We start from the raw sequence: 14988 nt of genomic DNA on the forward strand, positions 1-14988 counted from the left end.
CGCTTGGTCTCCGGGGTCTGAAATCGCTAGGTCCCCGTGGTCTGAGAGCGACTCTTAGCAATGTGCAACCTTATTTTGAGGGCCTCAGCCTTAGGTTTGTTGGATTTCAAGAGATTGGGCCAGTCCACTAGGTCGAGCCCAGCCCACCTGCCTTTTTATTTTATGTTGGTCAATTAATTTTTGCCTCTCAAGCACTCAAAGGACATGTATGTGTTGCAAATGTTTAAAAAGTGTTTAAACATAATGATTTTACAAGTTTAGGGGCATATTTGAAAACTCAAAAAGTTTAAGATTTTATAAAAAAAATATATAAAAATTTAGAGACAAAAGAATATATATTTGGCCATCTAGATTTTGGGCAATGGGATCCGGATACAATGTTGGCATGGTACCACTGAAATTAAGTCTTTGTAAGCCATCATAATTAATTAATTTCCCACAAGAGGCATTAATAGCTCAATTAATCAAATTTATTAAACAAAATACTAGGGTGCACAATTAAAGTAGCTAGCTAGCTTAGCTTAGCTCAGAAATTAATGATGAAATGCATAATTATTACACTTAATGTCTGGTGCATTGGCAAAACCAATACTTGCTTATTTGGACGAAGAACACGACAAGAGAGGAAGACTAATCACTAATTAATTAAGGCCTTAATGACCAGAGGGTTGTTTCCCCTTCGTCTGGCTAAACAGGATAGTAATGAATCCACCTGTCGAGTAAGTGATAAACTTGCTTCCGATTGTACTCAGGAGCCGTGTGACCTGCCCCCTGTTCAACCCAACACACCCCACAAAAAATCTTGTAAATTTTCTCATTTCTTTAATTCCAATGTTTTAATCAAATTTAAGCTAATTCCCTTAATTAATTACCTTTACAGTTACATATGTCAAGTAATATCCATTTTTGTTAAATTTTTCTGTGTATCTGCATCCACAAATAGGCACGTTTAGTGATTCAAAGCTACGTTTAATACTAAAATTAGCAAATTAAAAAGCTTGTAATATAAACCACTAATTACCCTTGGACTTGGCCATCTAAAAACCACGGTCTCCAGTACTCACTAACCGACAGATTTAGGGCTTTGATCCATTTGACGGTGCCCACAAATGGAACAACCATGTCACGGTCGCCGCTATTAAGAGAATCAAAGAAGCGTAATCAATGTATGTATTATGCGTGTTAGATGATGAGTTTAACCAATACATATACTCAAAAAAATCGGGTTACCTTGCCACCAGAACTTGCAAAGCTATGGTTTTGAGATACTCATGAACAGGGATAATACTGTGTATGTCTTTGGTGTATGATATGCTGAAGTTACATCTCGTCCAATACGCCACAGTTCCCTTACATCATATCATATATATTTAAGTAAAATGAATTCGTTATTTATAATATTAATTAGAACTAATTCATAAGTAAAGGGTATGTACCTGTCGAACATGTAAAGCTTCCAGAACAGCTTTGTCGTTTTCCCACTCGTAGGAGAGCACGTAATTAAATGTCTGTACAAGACTTAAACAACTTAATTTCTACATAGCAAAAGTGAATATAATTTTATTCATAATTATATGTGTAGTGAGACAGAGAAGATTGAGAATTACTCGACACCATAGATCTGGAATGCGCGGAGGAGAGAGAAGAAAATCTAAGGTGCCATCTTCATCTTCATCTTCTTCTTGACCTTGAGCTTGAAGGGATCTTCTTTCTGCATGGATTGCGTCACTTTCGGTCTGAGGAGGAGCCAAAAATAGGCATCTGGGCTGCAAAATGTCACCTCGATATAGATCCCTAAGGCACTGCCATCAAACCAACCATCCACAGGCTTATTCAAATAGATCCCATATATATATATATATGTTTGTATATATAGTTGCCTTCTCTGAGTTCTCTCACCCTTGTTATCTCGCTGATGGCAAGATGACAGGCTGTGTTATTTGGGGCTGCATTTGAGTAGCTCCCGTTGCAAGCTTCCTTGGCGTTCTGCAAACATCATATGTTAATTGCACTTAAAAGACTTTTTGTAATTAGGGTAAGCATTCGGTCGATTCAGTTCAAACTGAATATATAGACCGAATATGAAAGGGGAAGAATGGTTTAAAATAAATACCTCATAGATCTCATCTGAGATAAGGGCCATCCTGTGAGCAAATACTACTTTGGAGTTCTCATCAATGATGGAATCAGTTCTGGGGCTCCCAAGCACCATCCCCTGATATGTTCATTCATTCATATTCATAGTATTAAACCTCATTCAGAATTTAATTTAAAAAATGAAAATATCACTTTTAGCAAAACTATATACCTACCCTTAGGTTCAGGTATGGAGTACTGCCATTTTTATTCCCTTCAAGAATATAAAACAGAATATCAAGCTTGAGAGTGTGACGTTTAGGCCAAACATATATATATATATATATATATATTTAAACGATTATTTCGACACTTATTTGTGACACTTTTGTGATAGTTACCATATTAATCATTACAAACTTGAATGTATCATATTTAGTAAATTTTATCATTTAGCATTTAATATTTATTAAATTAATAAAAATTTGACACCTCAATTGGGTTTGAAAACCCTCTGAATTTTTCAATCATTGTCTTATTGAAAGTGTCATAAATAAATGTTCAAATAATATTTTTGTTACAGCTTTTACCATCTGCGATTAGTTTGGTGACTAATGGAACAATTTTCCCACCATAAGAGTCACCACCCACGAATAGTTGAACTTTGAGATATTGTGGGTTTTCTTCAAGCCACTGCATTTGAATTTCACCACCGGAAAAGAAAATCTAATTAGTAAAATTGAAATTTGACTATCTAAATAAAAATATTATATATTAATATGACATATAATATAAGATACATGAAACCACACATATGATTATAAATGTTTTTTTGGTACCTTTTTGAGGAACTCATAGGATTGTTCGGACGACTTCGAATCCGAGGATGGCCAACCTTCTTGGGTTCTTGAATAGGAAAATCCACTGCCTACCGGTTGATCTAGAAATATTATACTGCTAGTCTGTCGTGGTCATAAATTTAACATTTGTGATGATACTTTATATTATATGTCATATTAATGAAAATGTATTGGAGGATGTCATCGCAAATGTCAAATTTGAGTAAAATAGTGTAATGGGTTAATTATTATATTTTTGAAAGCAAATTGGCAATTATTTATAAGTGCAAAAATGCTATTACGACGATGTTGATCACATAATACTTGTAAATCTTTTCTCTTCTAAGGTAGTTTTGTTAAAATAAGTAAGATAAGATTGTATTAAAATAAAGTTATAATACTTTTTAGATTAAAATATGGAATAATCAAGATAAAACTAAAAAATATTCTAAAATTTTTATCATACTATTTGTTAAATTTTTTAAAATACTTATATGTAAGAACCAAAATATATTTATTTTGAGGGTGAGAGAGATAAGTATATCTGAAAAAATTTAAATAAGCAATCACGTGACTTCTTTTTTAAGGGTCGCTAGATAAGTTTAACAAACATATTAGAAATGAAAAAAATTTAGAATATTTTTCATATTTTATCTTTTTTAATTTATATCTTAATTAACAAATCTTAAAAAATAATTTCAAATACCTTAGTCCAAGCGTCAGGATAATATCTCAATTTGGGTAAGCCTCCAGTGTAATTATGAATGTCAAACTCTATCGGGCCTGCATGTAAAATAATTAGAAAGAAAATTATTTACATTATAAATTAATTCAAGAAATATAAATAATGTTGTTATTGTTAATAATAATAATTGTTATGTCTAAAAAAGTAAGACCAAAACCAAGATAGGCCAAAGAAGAAGAAATCTAAGAAGAGAAGTTCGGGAGGCCTTCCAGACAGAATTGTCTTCGAGAGACCCTCCCAAGAGTCTCTCTCACTTACCTTAGAAGAGGTTCCTAAAAATCTCTTTTGAGTTCAAAAATACGACAAATGCATCTCCAATATTTGTCTAAAAATTCAAAATAAAGAAATCAAAAGACATGAATGTTTTTTTGCATGTCAATTTCAACTTTATAAATATATAAGAGGTGATTCATTTAATGGAAATAAGACTAAAAGTCTATTTAAATATAATCTTTTTATTTTCTCACACTCTTCCACACAAATTAACTTAAATATCAAACGGCTCACGATACTCTGCGCCCATTAATTGCTACCTCTTTTATAGGTTTCTCATAGACTAAAATGTTGAGACGGGTATTCTGTTCTTACAAATTTATTATTCTATCTAAATAACAACAACAATAATAAACTGCCCAAAATTTTAAGAGTTTGAAATTATATAACCCAGCTAACAGTAACACTCGTGGGGTATGCTGGGTGGGGAAGAATGGAAGGTATCATCACCAAACAGAGAGACCTTAGGTAGCAGACAGAGAGAGACCTTGTAGGGCCTATACCATTAATTATTTTAGTGACCTTTTCTTTTAATTTTTTTAATACATTTAACCCAGAAAATCGTCAAATAAAAAACGTCCCAAGTTGAAAAATCACAAGTACCACATCGCCCCAAGCCATCACAAGCAAAATTATAGTCAAAATCCTTTTTATTTAACATTAACTTTGTGCCGCGTGCATCCAAAGTACCCAATACAATGTAGTTGTATGTAACCTTAGAGAGCCATAGCATGATGAACCATTAATACTAATAAAAAAATATTGTTAGATAAAAAACATTACCTAAAATGGTAATGGATAGTCGATAGAGAGCAATTAAAGAGGAATATAGAGACTAACCAAGCTCATAGATAATTGCAGAGAAGGAAGAACAGCCCGGGCCTCCAGTGAGCCAAAGCATCAGAGGGTCCTCCAGAGGATTGCCTTCCGACTCAATGAAGTAATAGAATAACTCTGAATCCTCAACACTTATGTATCTGCATATATAAAGTGAGGAGGTTGAAAGTGATTTATGAGTTCATAATGATCAATTATCTTCTTAATTTTAGATTAACTTTAACGTCATTAATAACATATTATTATAAACTCCAAATGAGAGGGAGGCGGATGCATGGCTACCCAGTTTGGAGGTGAAAGGGAAGTTCGCCGTCGTAACCAGGTAAGTACTTGACTGACTGGCCGGCGGAGCTGGCTGGTTGGGCGGAGAAAAGCAGAAGCGCCGCCGCAAGAATTGCCAAGAGAAGGAGAAGCCGGCCGGAGCTGCAAGGCGTTGGGGTCGCCACCTGCATTTTCCAAGCTCGTCGACGATCTCAGCTGCTTCTCGATCTGTTCACGCAGAGATATAGGGTGATGGATGGCTTCTACGTTTTGAAGCATCACAGGTCGCGTTAAAGCAGAGATGTATTTGAAGGATCAGAGGCCGTGTTTAGGTGGATGGGACAGAGCAAAGCAAAGTTAGTTGAGGATTTTCAGATATATGGTGGAACGTTGGGTGGTATTATATAATAGAGAAATGCTATCCGGCATGACTGATGATCATCATCAGTCTATGGCATGGATCCCACTTATTAATTTATTAATAAAGAGGGAGAGAGAGTCTGTGAGAGAGAGTGTGTGGGGAGTGGGGTGCGTGGGAGGGCAGTGGACGGGTAAGGGAAAGTGGATTGCAAAAAAATGTTAAATTTTTTTTACTTATTTTTACTTTTTTTACATATATTTATATTTAATTATCTTACATCTCCATATTTATCTATAAAATAACGCGTATATACATAAATATTTCATGAATTTATGTTAAAAGTAAAACTAATAAAACTAAAAAACTTATCTTGTTATAGATCGGGATTGATTTCATGGTGATAATGTGAAGATCCAAAGATCGAATTTTACAAAATAGGTGATTTACAGAGCTTTCGTAAAAGAGATAAAGAAAGAAAAATGAAGAGAAATGAGAGAAGAAAAAGAAGAAACAAAGAGGAATGCGTGGAGTGAGAAGAAGAAGAAGTAGAGAGAAGTGCGAGGAGTCAGGAGAAGAAGAGGAGAGCTTTCGCAATTGGGATTCAGCCACCGCACAAAATTTGGAGACTCATGGAGAAAAAATCAGAAAGCTGTTTCAAATAAAAGAAAAATAAAATTAATATTCACTATGAGAGAAAATGTATTATAAATATATTATTATTTAATTTTATAATTTAAATATTTAATTAATTTAACGTATTTAATTAATGAGATAAAAAGAGGAGTGTGTAATCCTTGGTTTGAGCAATTTATAAGGTATTCCCAAGACTTAATCACTATGTACTTAAAATCACCTAAGCCATAGTTTATTGGTATGAAAAATTTGAAAAACATAACATTAAAAATAATATTATTTATTTAGATTGAAGATGAATTTTTTATTTATGTATATAAATAATATATTTTGATAATTAATGAATGTATTTTATAAATAAATATGGAGATGTAAGATAATTAAATATATATATATATAAATAAAAATAACTAAAAAAAATTTAATACTTTTTTGCATTCTGCTTTCCCTGACCAGGCCACCCCCCTCCTCCCCTCCCTCCCTCCCCTCCACACACACTCTCTCACGGACTCTCTCCCTTTTTATTAATAATTAATAAGTGAGATCCATGCCACGTCAACTGATGATGATCATCAATCATGTCGGATGGCATCTATTATCTATCTATCTATTATTATTATTATTATTATATTATATAAAGTTGTTGAGATACATGAGTCCCACTAACACTTTTTTTCCTTACTAAACTCCATTCTTAAAGTTTTTTTTTTTTTTTTTGTAGCAAATACATTTTACATTACCGATTTCACATTGGGCACTAGTGAACATTACATTTAATACATGCATTTTTAAATTTTTATCCATTCTTTTTTTTTTTTTGCCTTTTTTTTCCAAATACAGTCTGCAACACTGATTACACGTTTAACACTGTGATCGTATACACCATTTAATGCCTGCGTTAATTTATTTTTTCCCGATGAATTTAATTTGTATCTCCAATAATTTGTGTTTCACAGAAAAACTAAATCACTAGTCTCTATATATTTTGGAAAACTCACCGTCTTTAACCAATTCAAAACTCCATTCCTAAAGTTTTTTTTTTTTTTTTACCACTGATTTCACATTGGTCACTATTAAACATTGCATTTAATGCACGCATTTTTAAATTTTTACCCCTTTTTTTTTTCCAAATACAGTCTGCAACACCGATTACGCATTTGACACTGTGATCGTATACACCGTTTAATGCCTGCGTTAATTTATTTTGTTTCCATGAATTTGATTTGTATCCCCAATAATTTGTGTCCCACCGAAAAACTAAATCACTAGTATCTATATACTTTGGAAAACTCACTGTCTTTAACCAATTCAAAATATTTACCAAAGCAACAACTCAACCCTATATATATATATATGCACTCAGAAAAAATACTCGGTAAATTAGAAAAAAAAATACTTCGGAACTGTAATATTTTGTCTCCCGTTTCATTTCACGTTATGGCTCCTTGCTTTACCTTACTGAAATATATTAACAAAAATCGAGGAGATTGGCGTATATGAGTCCGATGCGCCTATAAATGGACAATTTCTCCCTATGGAAGGTGTGGAAAAAAACCTTTAATATGTTTTTATTGACAAAAGGTATTTTTTCTGTATTCAATCTTTGTATGTTATTTATCAAAATTTTTAAATTTTAATTTCTTCTTTCTAAAATTTTTCAAATCATTGGAATGATTTGTTTATCGTGTTCTTGATGCAGGAGACATGGATGCATGCAACAATAAAAGATTTTTTGATTCAAAATTTTGAAAACTTAATCGAAGAAAACGGATTATATTTCATAAACAAAGGAGTATACCCAGTTACCGATCACGATTACCATCTTATTTTCAACAATAGAACTTATGTCGGACCTACAAATGACATTCATTTTCTAGCAACTATTTTCAGTTTTAAGACATTTTTGGAGATAAAGGATTTGCCTCATTCCGATCAAACACTACTGTTTGGTAAAGACACTTTCTCATATACCACTAATATCTTCGATCACTAATCATTAATTTTTTGTTTCAGATGTAATTGGACACGTTGTGGAGTTCAACAACTCAAACATGCAAAATTCCACCGCGAGAAAAGGCAACAGAAATTTGGAAGTTGTACTTCAAGATCTAGAGTATGTACTACTTTCTATTCTACAAACTGTAAATATATAAATTTTTTAATCAAACTAATTATTTATTAGTTATGTTCTTTATAGTAAAAATCAACTATCATGCACTTTTTGAGAGGCCTACGCAGACGAGATGCAACATCTGTAAGGTGATCGAAATGAGGCGTTGATTGTCATCGTGCTGTTTTGCAAGACCAAATATTTCAAAGGTCCATTTCCTAAACTATTTAAGATTTTTTTAATACAATAACAAACCATGAAGTTTTGCAAATCCAAATATTTCAAATGTTCGTTTTCTAAACTATTTAAGATTTTTTTTTAATACAATAAGGAACCGTACAGTTGTGCAAGACCAAATATTTCAAAGGTCATTCCTAAATTATTTACAATTTTTTTTAATACAATAACAAACCGAAAATGAATCAATTTTGACAGTTTATACTGATACAAATAATTTCTTTTTGTGCAGGAACAATCGGAATCTTAAACACGTTTAACACAACAAAACTTTATGTTAACGCCAATATTCTAGAGATCACGAAATTCAAAAATAGGTGTAATGTACAATTAGCTTTTGTTTTTAAAAAATTACATATCAAATTGAAATTAAACCTAGACTACCATTCAATGTCTATGCTTAATTAAACATTCAAGTAGATACCTAATGAATTTCTAATAATTTCAAAATCCAGCCTATCTTTGGGCCAAGAGCAGTCGATGCAAATTAGTCAGATTTCAGCATTGTCCAAGCCAACTATCACAGAGGAAATTGAAACTGAAATGTTCAAGGTTAGAACTCTACAACAAATTGTTGGGAATGATCAGGTAATTAGTTTAAATGTTAGTATTTTTTTTATTCATGCCTTAATGATTTACAATTCCATTTAATCTAAATCAGAAATTTATTTATTTGTTACATTTCGATTATAGGCAGAATATGTTTAGGTGCTGTGTGTGATCTCTGCAATAATTCCAAAAAGGGGATGGTATTTCATGAGTTGCAAGAAGTGTGTTCGAAAAGTTAAGGAGGAAGACGAAAAGTGTTACTGTATTCACTATAAGGAGTACTGCAATGGGGAAATTCGTTACAAGCTTAATATTAACGTTGTGGATGGAACAAAGTGTGTTATGTTAATTCTTTGGGACACCCAGTCCCGTGAGTTGATTGGAAAAACAACTCGAGAGTTAAAAGACAAAATTGTCAAGATAAAATATTTCACTTTTTACAAAAATATTATAAAGTTGTTTCATGTGTTACTTAACATTTTTTTTTCATGCTTCATAGGACGCGATTGGAAATGATATTGACCAAAATGATTCCCACGAAAATCGAGTGCATTGTTGGTTAAGAATACTTTTTCAAAATAAATGTGAACCAAAAAAATCTTGACAAGCAAGATAGTATTTATACAGTGGCGAGTGTTTCAAAGGATGTTGATTTAATCAAAAGATTTAAATCAACTGATCATATCGTCAACATAAGCGATGATAGTGAGAATGGAAACAATGAAACAAATACCACTGAATAGGATTTGATTTCAGATAATGAGGTAATGTCTCCTAACAAACACTAAGGAAGGCTACAAAGGACACTATTGGCAAAACACAAGTCAATGAAAATGACTGCGGTTCAACAACGCTATCTTCTACGAAACTGAAGAAAGTTAAAGTTGAAAAGAATTGAGTTGTTATATTATTATTACTTCGACATTTTTAATATTTTCTTGTTGTTTTTTTAAGTTCCTTGGTTATGTCTTTAACATATGACTTTTGATATTGATGTTTAATGAATTGTACTCTTATCCAAATGATACTTTCTTCCCTCTATTACTTATGCCCTATGTTACTTATGAACCTTATTTTGATAAGGAAGTTTAACCTTTTTTTCACATCATGTCACATAGATACACAATTATTCTACAAGGGCAACACAAATATAATTCATTCACTTTAGTAAATATTGTTCAAATATTCTATAATAATATAGAATAACAAATATAACATGTTATTATAATATAATTAACATAACATGGTCATTAATGTAACCATGCGACATAACATTTTAATTAATGTAATTAACGCAAATAAATGTATTTTTACAATACAGAAATGTCTACGTTCAAATTGAGATCCCTTTACAAATTATTTTATGTTCAAATTAAAACACTTTAAGCACTTTAATGAATAATTATTCTATATTATCGCGCAATTAACAAATATCCATCATCCTAATAAAACCTTATTAGAACGTATAACATATTAAAAAAGCTATAATATTTTAAATATAATCTAACTAATAACATGTTAATATAACATAATTAACAATACATGTTAATAATATAAGCATAAGCATGCATAACATATTAATAAAACCCAATTAATCTCTTGAGTAGTTGGGTTATTAATACGTGACATGTATAAACTCAAATAATGTTTAGTAAATGGACAACTTTTTTGCATTGTTCCAAATAAAATAGCTATTTATTAATATCCAAGACTCTTCGATTTAACAAACCCAACTATCTACTTTTTCTAGGTTAATGCAAAACACAATTATTTAATACCATTACTCTCTAATAAATAATTGTTTTAAGTGTTACAGTAATTAACTTAGTTGAGAACTTTTAGTATTCTATGCATACTACAAAAATTAAGACCTAAATCTTTAATAGTTTATAAATTCCAATTCATTTACATACAAAGGCTGTTGCTTCTTCTTTTTGCATCATCAGTTCTATATCGTACTCTCCTTATTCATTGTTTTTTGTTGTACTTCATACAAAACAACAAGAAAAAATAACATTTCATTCACATGGAAAGTTATATAAGCAGTCAAGGGAACATCGAAGACGGTGTTCATCAGGCCACAAAGAGGATTCGCTTGCATAATGCCATTCAACAAGGTAAGCTATACCAAAATTAACAATTTAACATTTTTAGTCTACTGTTATTTTTTTGAAGAAATTTTGACCTATATTGTTATTAAAATTAGAGGCAATTTAGTGTCATTGTATTTATTCAACAACGATGTTAATTCTTCTATTCTATTCTAAGCAGAAAAAAAAATAAGTGACTTGCAAAACTGATTGTAAATTTCTTATTGTGTCAGAATATAAAACATAAAAACATCAAATTATTCTCATCTTAAATTTTTGGTATTTTAATTCTTTCAGACTTTCGTACGCCAATGCACGCCCCAAATCGACTCAGCTCTTTCTCAACCTATGTCGCATTCAGGAAAAGCAAGTCTATGCCAATTGAATGAACAACGGAGGCCAATCCCCAACATAACAAATGGTACTATATATTTTGAATGGAAGAAAAATAAAATTCTTAATCAATAATTTTTGTTCACAAAATCTAATTAAATTTATTTCTCTCAGATATTAGACATCAAATGTTTGGGAGTTAGTTTACGCAACATTCAACATGTGGCATACCATCAAATGAACATTGTGGGAGTAGATCGTTGCGTTTGCTGGGGTTGGGAAAACACACAGTTTGAATAAAATCTACTTTACAATCCATATCGAGCATAACTACATATGATTAAATTATTACCACTCCATTGTTGCCATACTCAGGTAATATTACAATTTTGTTTTATCTTCGTTATTTCGTAAGATATATATATATATATATATTATTTCATTCATAGATGTGTGTATACAACCTGTTTTTTTCATCTTATAATCCAAAAATAACATAAAATTAAAGATGCTACAATAATAAATTATTTTCATGTCTCAAGTATGACTATTGTTACCGCATAAAAGTGACAACTATATTTATATTTATATAATTTATTACGACAATCTATAATTTACAATTTTCTTAATTAATTGGGTCTTGACTTTTAATTTAATAATGTATTAAATTTCTTAATTATAACCATAATATTTCATGAATTTGTATTAAGTGTAATATTGGTTTTTTAAATGCACTACATAAATAATAAAATTATTTTGATGTTTTATGTGTCATAATATTACGCTGATTTACATATGACAAGTATCAAACTGCACAAAATTATTTTGATAAATAAATTAGTTTTATAATAGATTTTGATTACTTGTAATTTGTAATTTATAATTGCAACATATATGAATAATGCCTTAGCCAAATAACAATAATTTTATTATATTTCCATTTATAGAAATATTATTTACAAAATTTAGTACCGAACAAATTTGGAATTTTTTATTAAATAATTTTTCTTGACAATTTTTTCATCAAAATATGAAGATTTTGGAGATCCGACTTTTAAGTACGAGTTTTGTATGGCAATTTTTTGGTTTGAGGAAAGATTGGATAAACGTTATAAAACACGTGAGTCCCCAAAGTTCTCTTTGTGTTTCACTCATGGAAAGGTTGTGCTTCCACGTATGCCTGATCCCCCACATGTATTTAAAGATTTGTTATATGACCATGATGAGTGAAACAGACATTTTCGTGAAAACATCTTATTATACAACATGATGTTTTCTTTTATATCTATGAGAGGGAAGATAGATTCTCGAATCAACGATGGAAGATCTGCTCTTGTTTTCATTTTACACGGAGAGAATTACCATTCTATTGGGAGTTTATTGCCTGTAGAAGGTTCGACTCCTAAATTTGCTCAACTTTACATTTATGATGTGGAGAATGAAGTGGAAAACATAATCCGATCAGTAAGGTATGCATTTTTAATGTGCAATGATATTTTTTATTTTAATTGTTTACTATATGAATACGTCAAGATCCTGTTTTATAAAATAAAAATCAATTTTTTTATTGTGCAGAAGATCAGCAGTTGGTCACACTTTGCATGAGGATATCGTGTTTGATCTAAAATAAATGCTTGATATGCATAATGTTCTTATGCAATCTTTTAGAATGGTGACAGAAAGGATATGTCAAGGTGAAGTTCGAAATGTTCAGTTGAAACTCATTGGTAAGAGGGACGGGGATGGTAGAAGATATAACATGCCTGATGTTAAAGAAGTTGCTGCTTTAATAGTTGGAGATTTTGAAACATTGCCAAGTGCTCAAGACATTGTGGTTGAAACTCGATCCAGATTACTTAAACGTATTAATGAGTTATGTAATACCCGGGATATTCTTGAGATTATAATGGCATTTTATGAAGGGTATAAATGGAATTTTCAAAAGAATGAGGCTATAGGGTACAGTAGCATAGTCTTAAGCAACCGAATCAACTGAAGGGAGTACCCCGAACCCTAGATGTTTAAGGAAAATGGAATAGTATCGACGAGTGATTCGAGGCATAATTTTAGGTGTCATAAGAAATTGGATTGTGAACGATTTTTGGTACAACTATGGAACAGACTGAGAAAATCGAATCGACATAGGAAACTTCTGAAAAGTCGATGTAGTGTTTTGAGGATCAATATTTTATATGTAAAACAACCCTTGCACGATTTCGAGTTGAAACGAAGGGAATTAGGATCAAAACAATCAATCAGGCCAAAATATAATTTACTAATTTTACGCGAGGGAGATTAAAATGATAGTTTTTCGAAAAATTCAAAGGTGAAATGAAAAGTACAAAACTTGTGGGCCTTAATGGTGGTATTGGAAAGATCAGGGGTGTTAGGGAAATGGTCGAAATGGCATTTGAAGAAACAAGGGGAGCTAAAGTATAATAAACCAAACTGTAGTGTGAACATTGCAAGAAAATGGTCGTCGCACGTGGAGCCATTTTCGGCAATGGGATGGCCGAGGTAGGGCTTGGGCGAGGTAGTATACGATGGAGGGATGCTTGGAGGCCAAGCCTTGGCCGTTGATTAATCGAGATGTGGCCGATTTTTTGCTATAAAAGGAGGCCAAGGGTTTCGAGAATTAACACACAAATTGGTCGAGATTTGGAGTGTTTTTGAGAGAGTTGATAAGGGGTTTTTGATCCTTGCATCAAGGGGAAGAGTTCTGGAGTTTTAGGGAGGGTTTTCATCGGGTTTGGAGGCTATTTGAAGCTTGGCCGAAGATGGGAGGTGGACCGCCAAGGCTGACCTGCAACTGCCCATTTGGGGCATTTTTCGATGAGTTTTTGGGCAACCAAGGGTGCCATCTAGATCGAATTGGTATGCTTAGTTCGGCCATCGGAACAGTCATCGGCTGTCGGATTTGAGGAAGAAGATCGGCGCGTGACTGCATACGCCACCTTTCACGCGCAAGGCGCGTAGGCTAGGGGTAATTTTGGAATTTTGCTTCAGTATTTTTCTTAAATTATTTTAGGAATTATTGTGTTGAAAAATTTGGAAAAATGTTTGAGGAGATAATTATTTTGGAATTATCGAGGTGAAAACTAGGAGAAAATAGAGAAAATTATGAAAAATTAAGAAAAAATAGATTTTAATACTCCTTTAAATAAATATGATGTTTAGGGAGTATCATGGCTCGAGGTTGAGTACAAGTATGGGTGTTTGAGGTTTGGCACGCAAATTGAGGTCGTGCACGAGGATCGAGGTATTCCGAATACGTTCGAGGTGAGTGTTTGCCCCCAAAACTTGATTTGTTGTGGGTGTTTCCACCTTAAAATCTTGGTGTTTCTGCTATCTAAATGTGTTGTGATTTCATGTAAAATGATTTTGTTGCATGCGAACGGTAACCGGTGACAGTTGGTTTCATAAGAGAGGTTCGTCCCTAAATATTTTGTACTTGTGCATTGTATTTTATAAAATGTTGTTTATATAATACATTGAGTTGTGAGATGTGGTATTGTCATGCGTTTTGTGTTGATCATATGGAATGTCAGCTTGGAATATTGTCTGGATAGTGTAGTTGTAATTTCCCAAGGATATTGCCAGAATAATATATAAGGGTATCTTGTGCTAATGTGTATGCCGGGATA

The 14988-nt window shown here is 32.1% G+C and overlaps 1 protein-coding gene across 1 annotated transcript; it reads right to left on the reverse strand.

The window, feature by feature from the left end:
• Window positions 1-459: 459 nt before the first annotated feature.
• Window positions 460-5413, reverse strand: LOC127795314 (serine carboxypeptidase-like 18). The gene is made up of 14 exons (XM_052326916.1): window positions 5053-5413; window positions 4774-4910; window positions 3622-3698; window positions 2916-3038; window positions 2667-2769; window positions 2313-2350; window positions 2114-2215; window positions 1900-1986; window positions 1608-1802; window positions 1437-1508; window positions 1231-1349; window positions 1022-1135; window positions 873-927; window positions 460-771 (listed from the first exon to the last, which is right to left on the reverse strand). The coding sequence occupies exons 1-14, from the start codon at window positions 5220-5222 to the stop codon at window positions 688-690; spliced, it is 1476 nt and encodes a 491-aa protein (XP_052182876.1). The 5' UTR covers window positions 5223-5413; the 3' UTR covers window positions 460-687.
• Window positions 5414-14988: the final 9575 nt, after the last annotated feature.

This window comes from Diospyros lotus, chromosome 2 (genome assembly GCF_014633365.1).
Source record: "Diospyros lotus cultivar Yz01 chromosome 2, ASM1463336v1, whole genome shotgun sequence".
In the NCBI taxonomy this organism is placed as follows: Eukaryota; Viridiplantae; Streptophyta; class Magnoliopsida; order Ericales; family Ebenaceae; genus Diospyros; species Diospyros lotus.

What these genes read in the sequence shown, in the direction of transcription:
- LOC127795314 (XM_052326916.1), bottom strand. Translation starts at nt 5,222, where the DNA reads ATGCAGGTGGCGACCCCAACGCCTTGCAGCTCCGGCCGGCTTCTCCTT. An exon ending in CTCCATACCTGAACCTAAGG is followed by an intron (nt 2,216 to 2,312) that starts GTAGGTATATAG and finishes TGAACATATCAG; the next exon opens with GGGATGGTGCTTGGGAGCCC. An exon ending in TGACATATGTAACTGTAAAG is followed by an intron (nt 772 to 872) that starts GTAATTAATTAA and finishes TGGGTTGAACAG; the next exon opens with GGGGCAGGTCACACGGCTCC.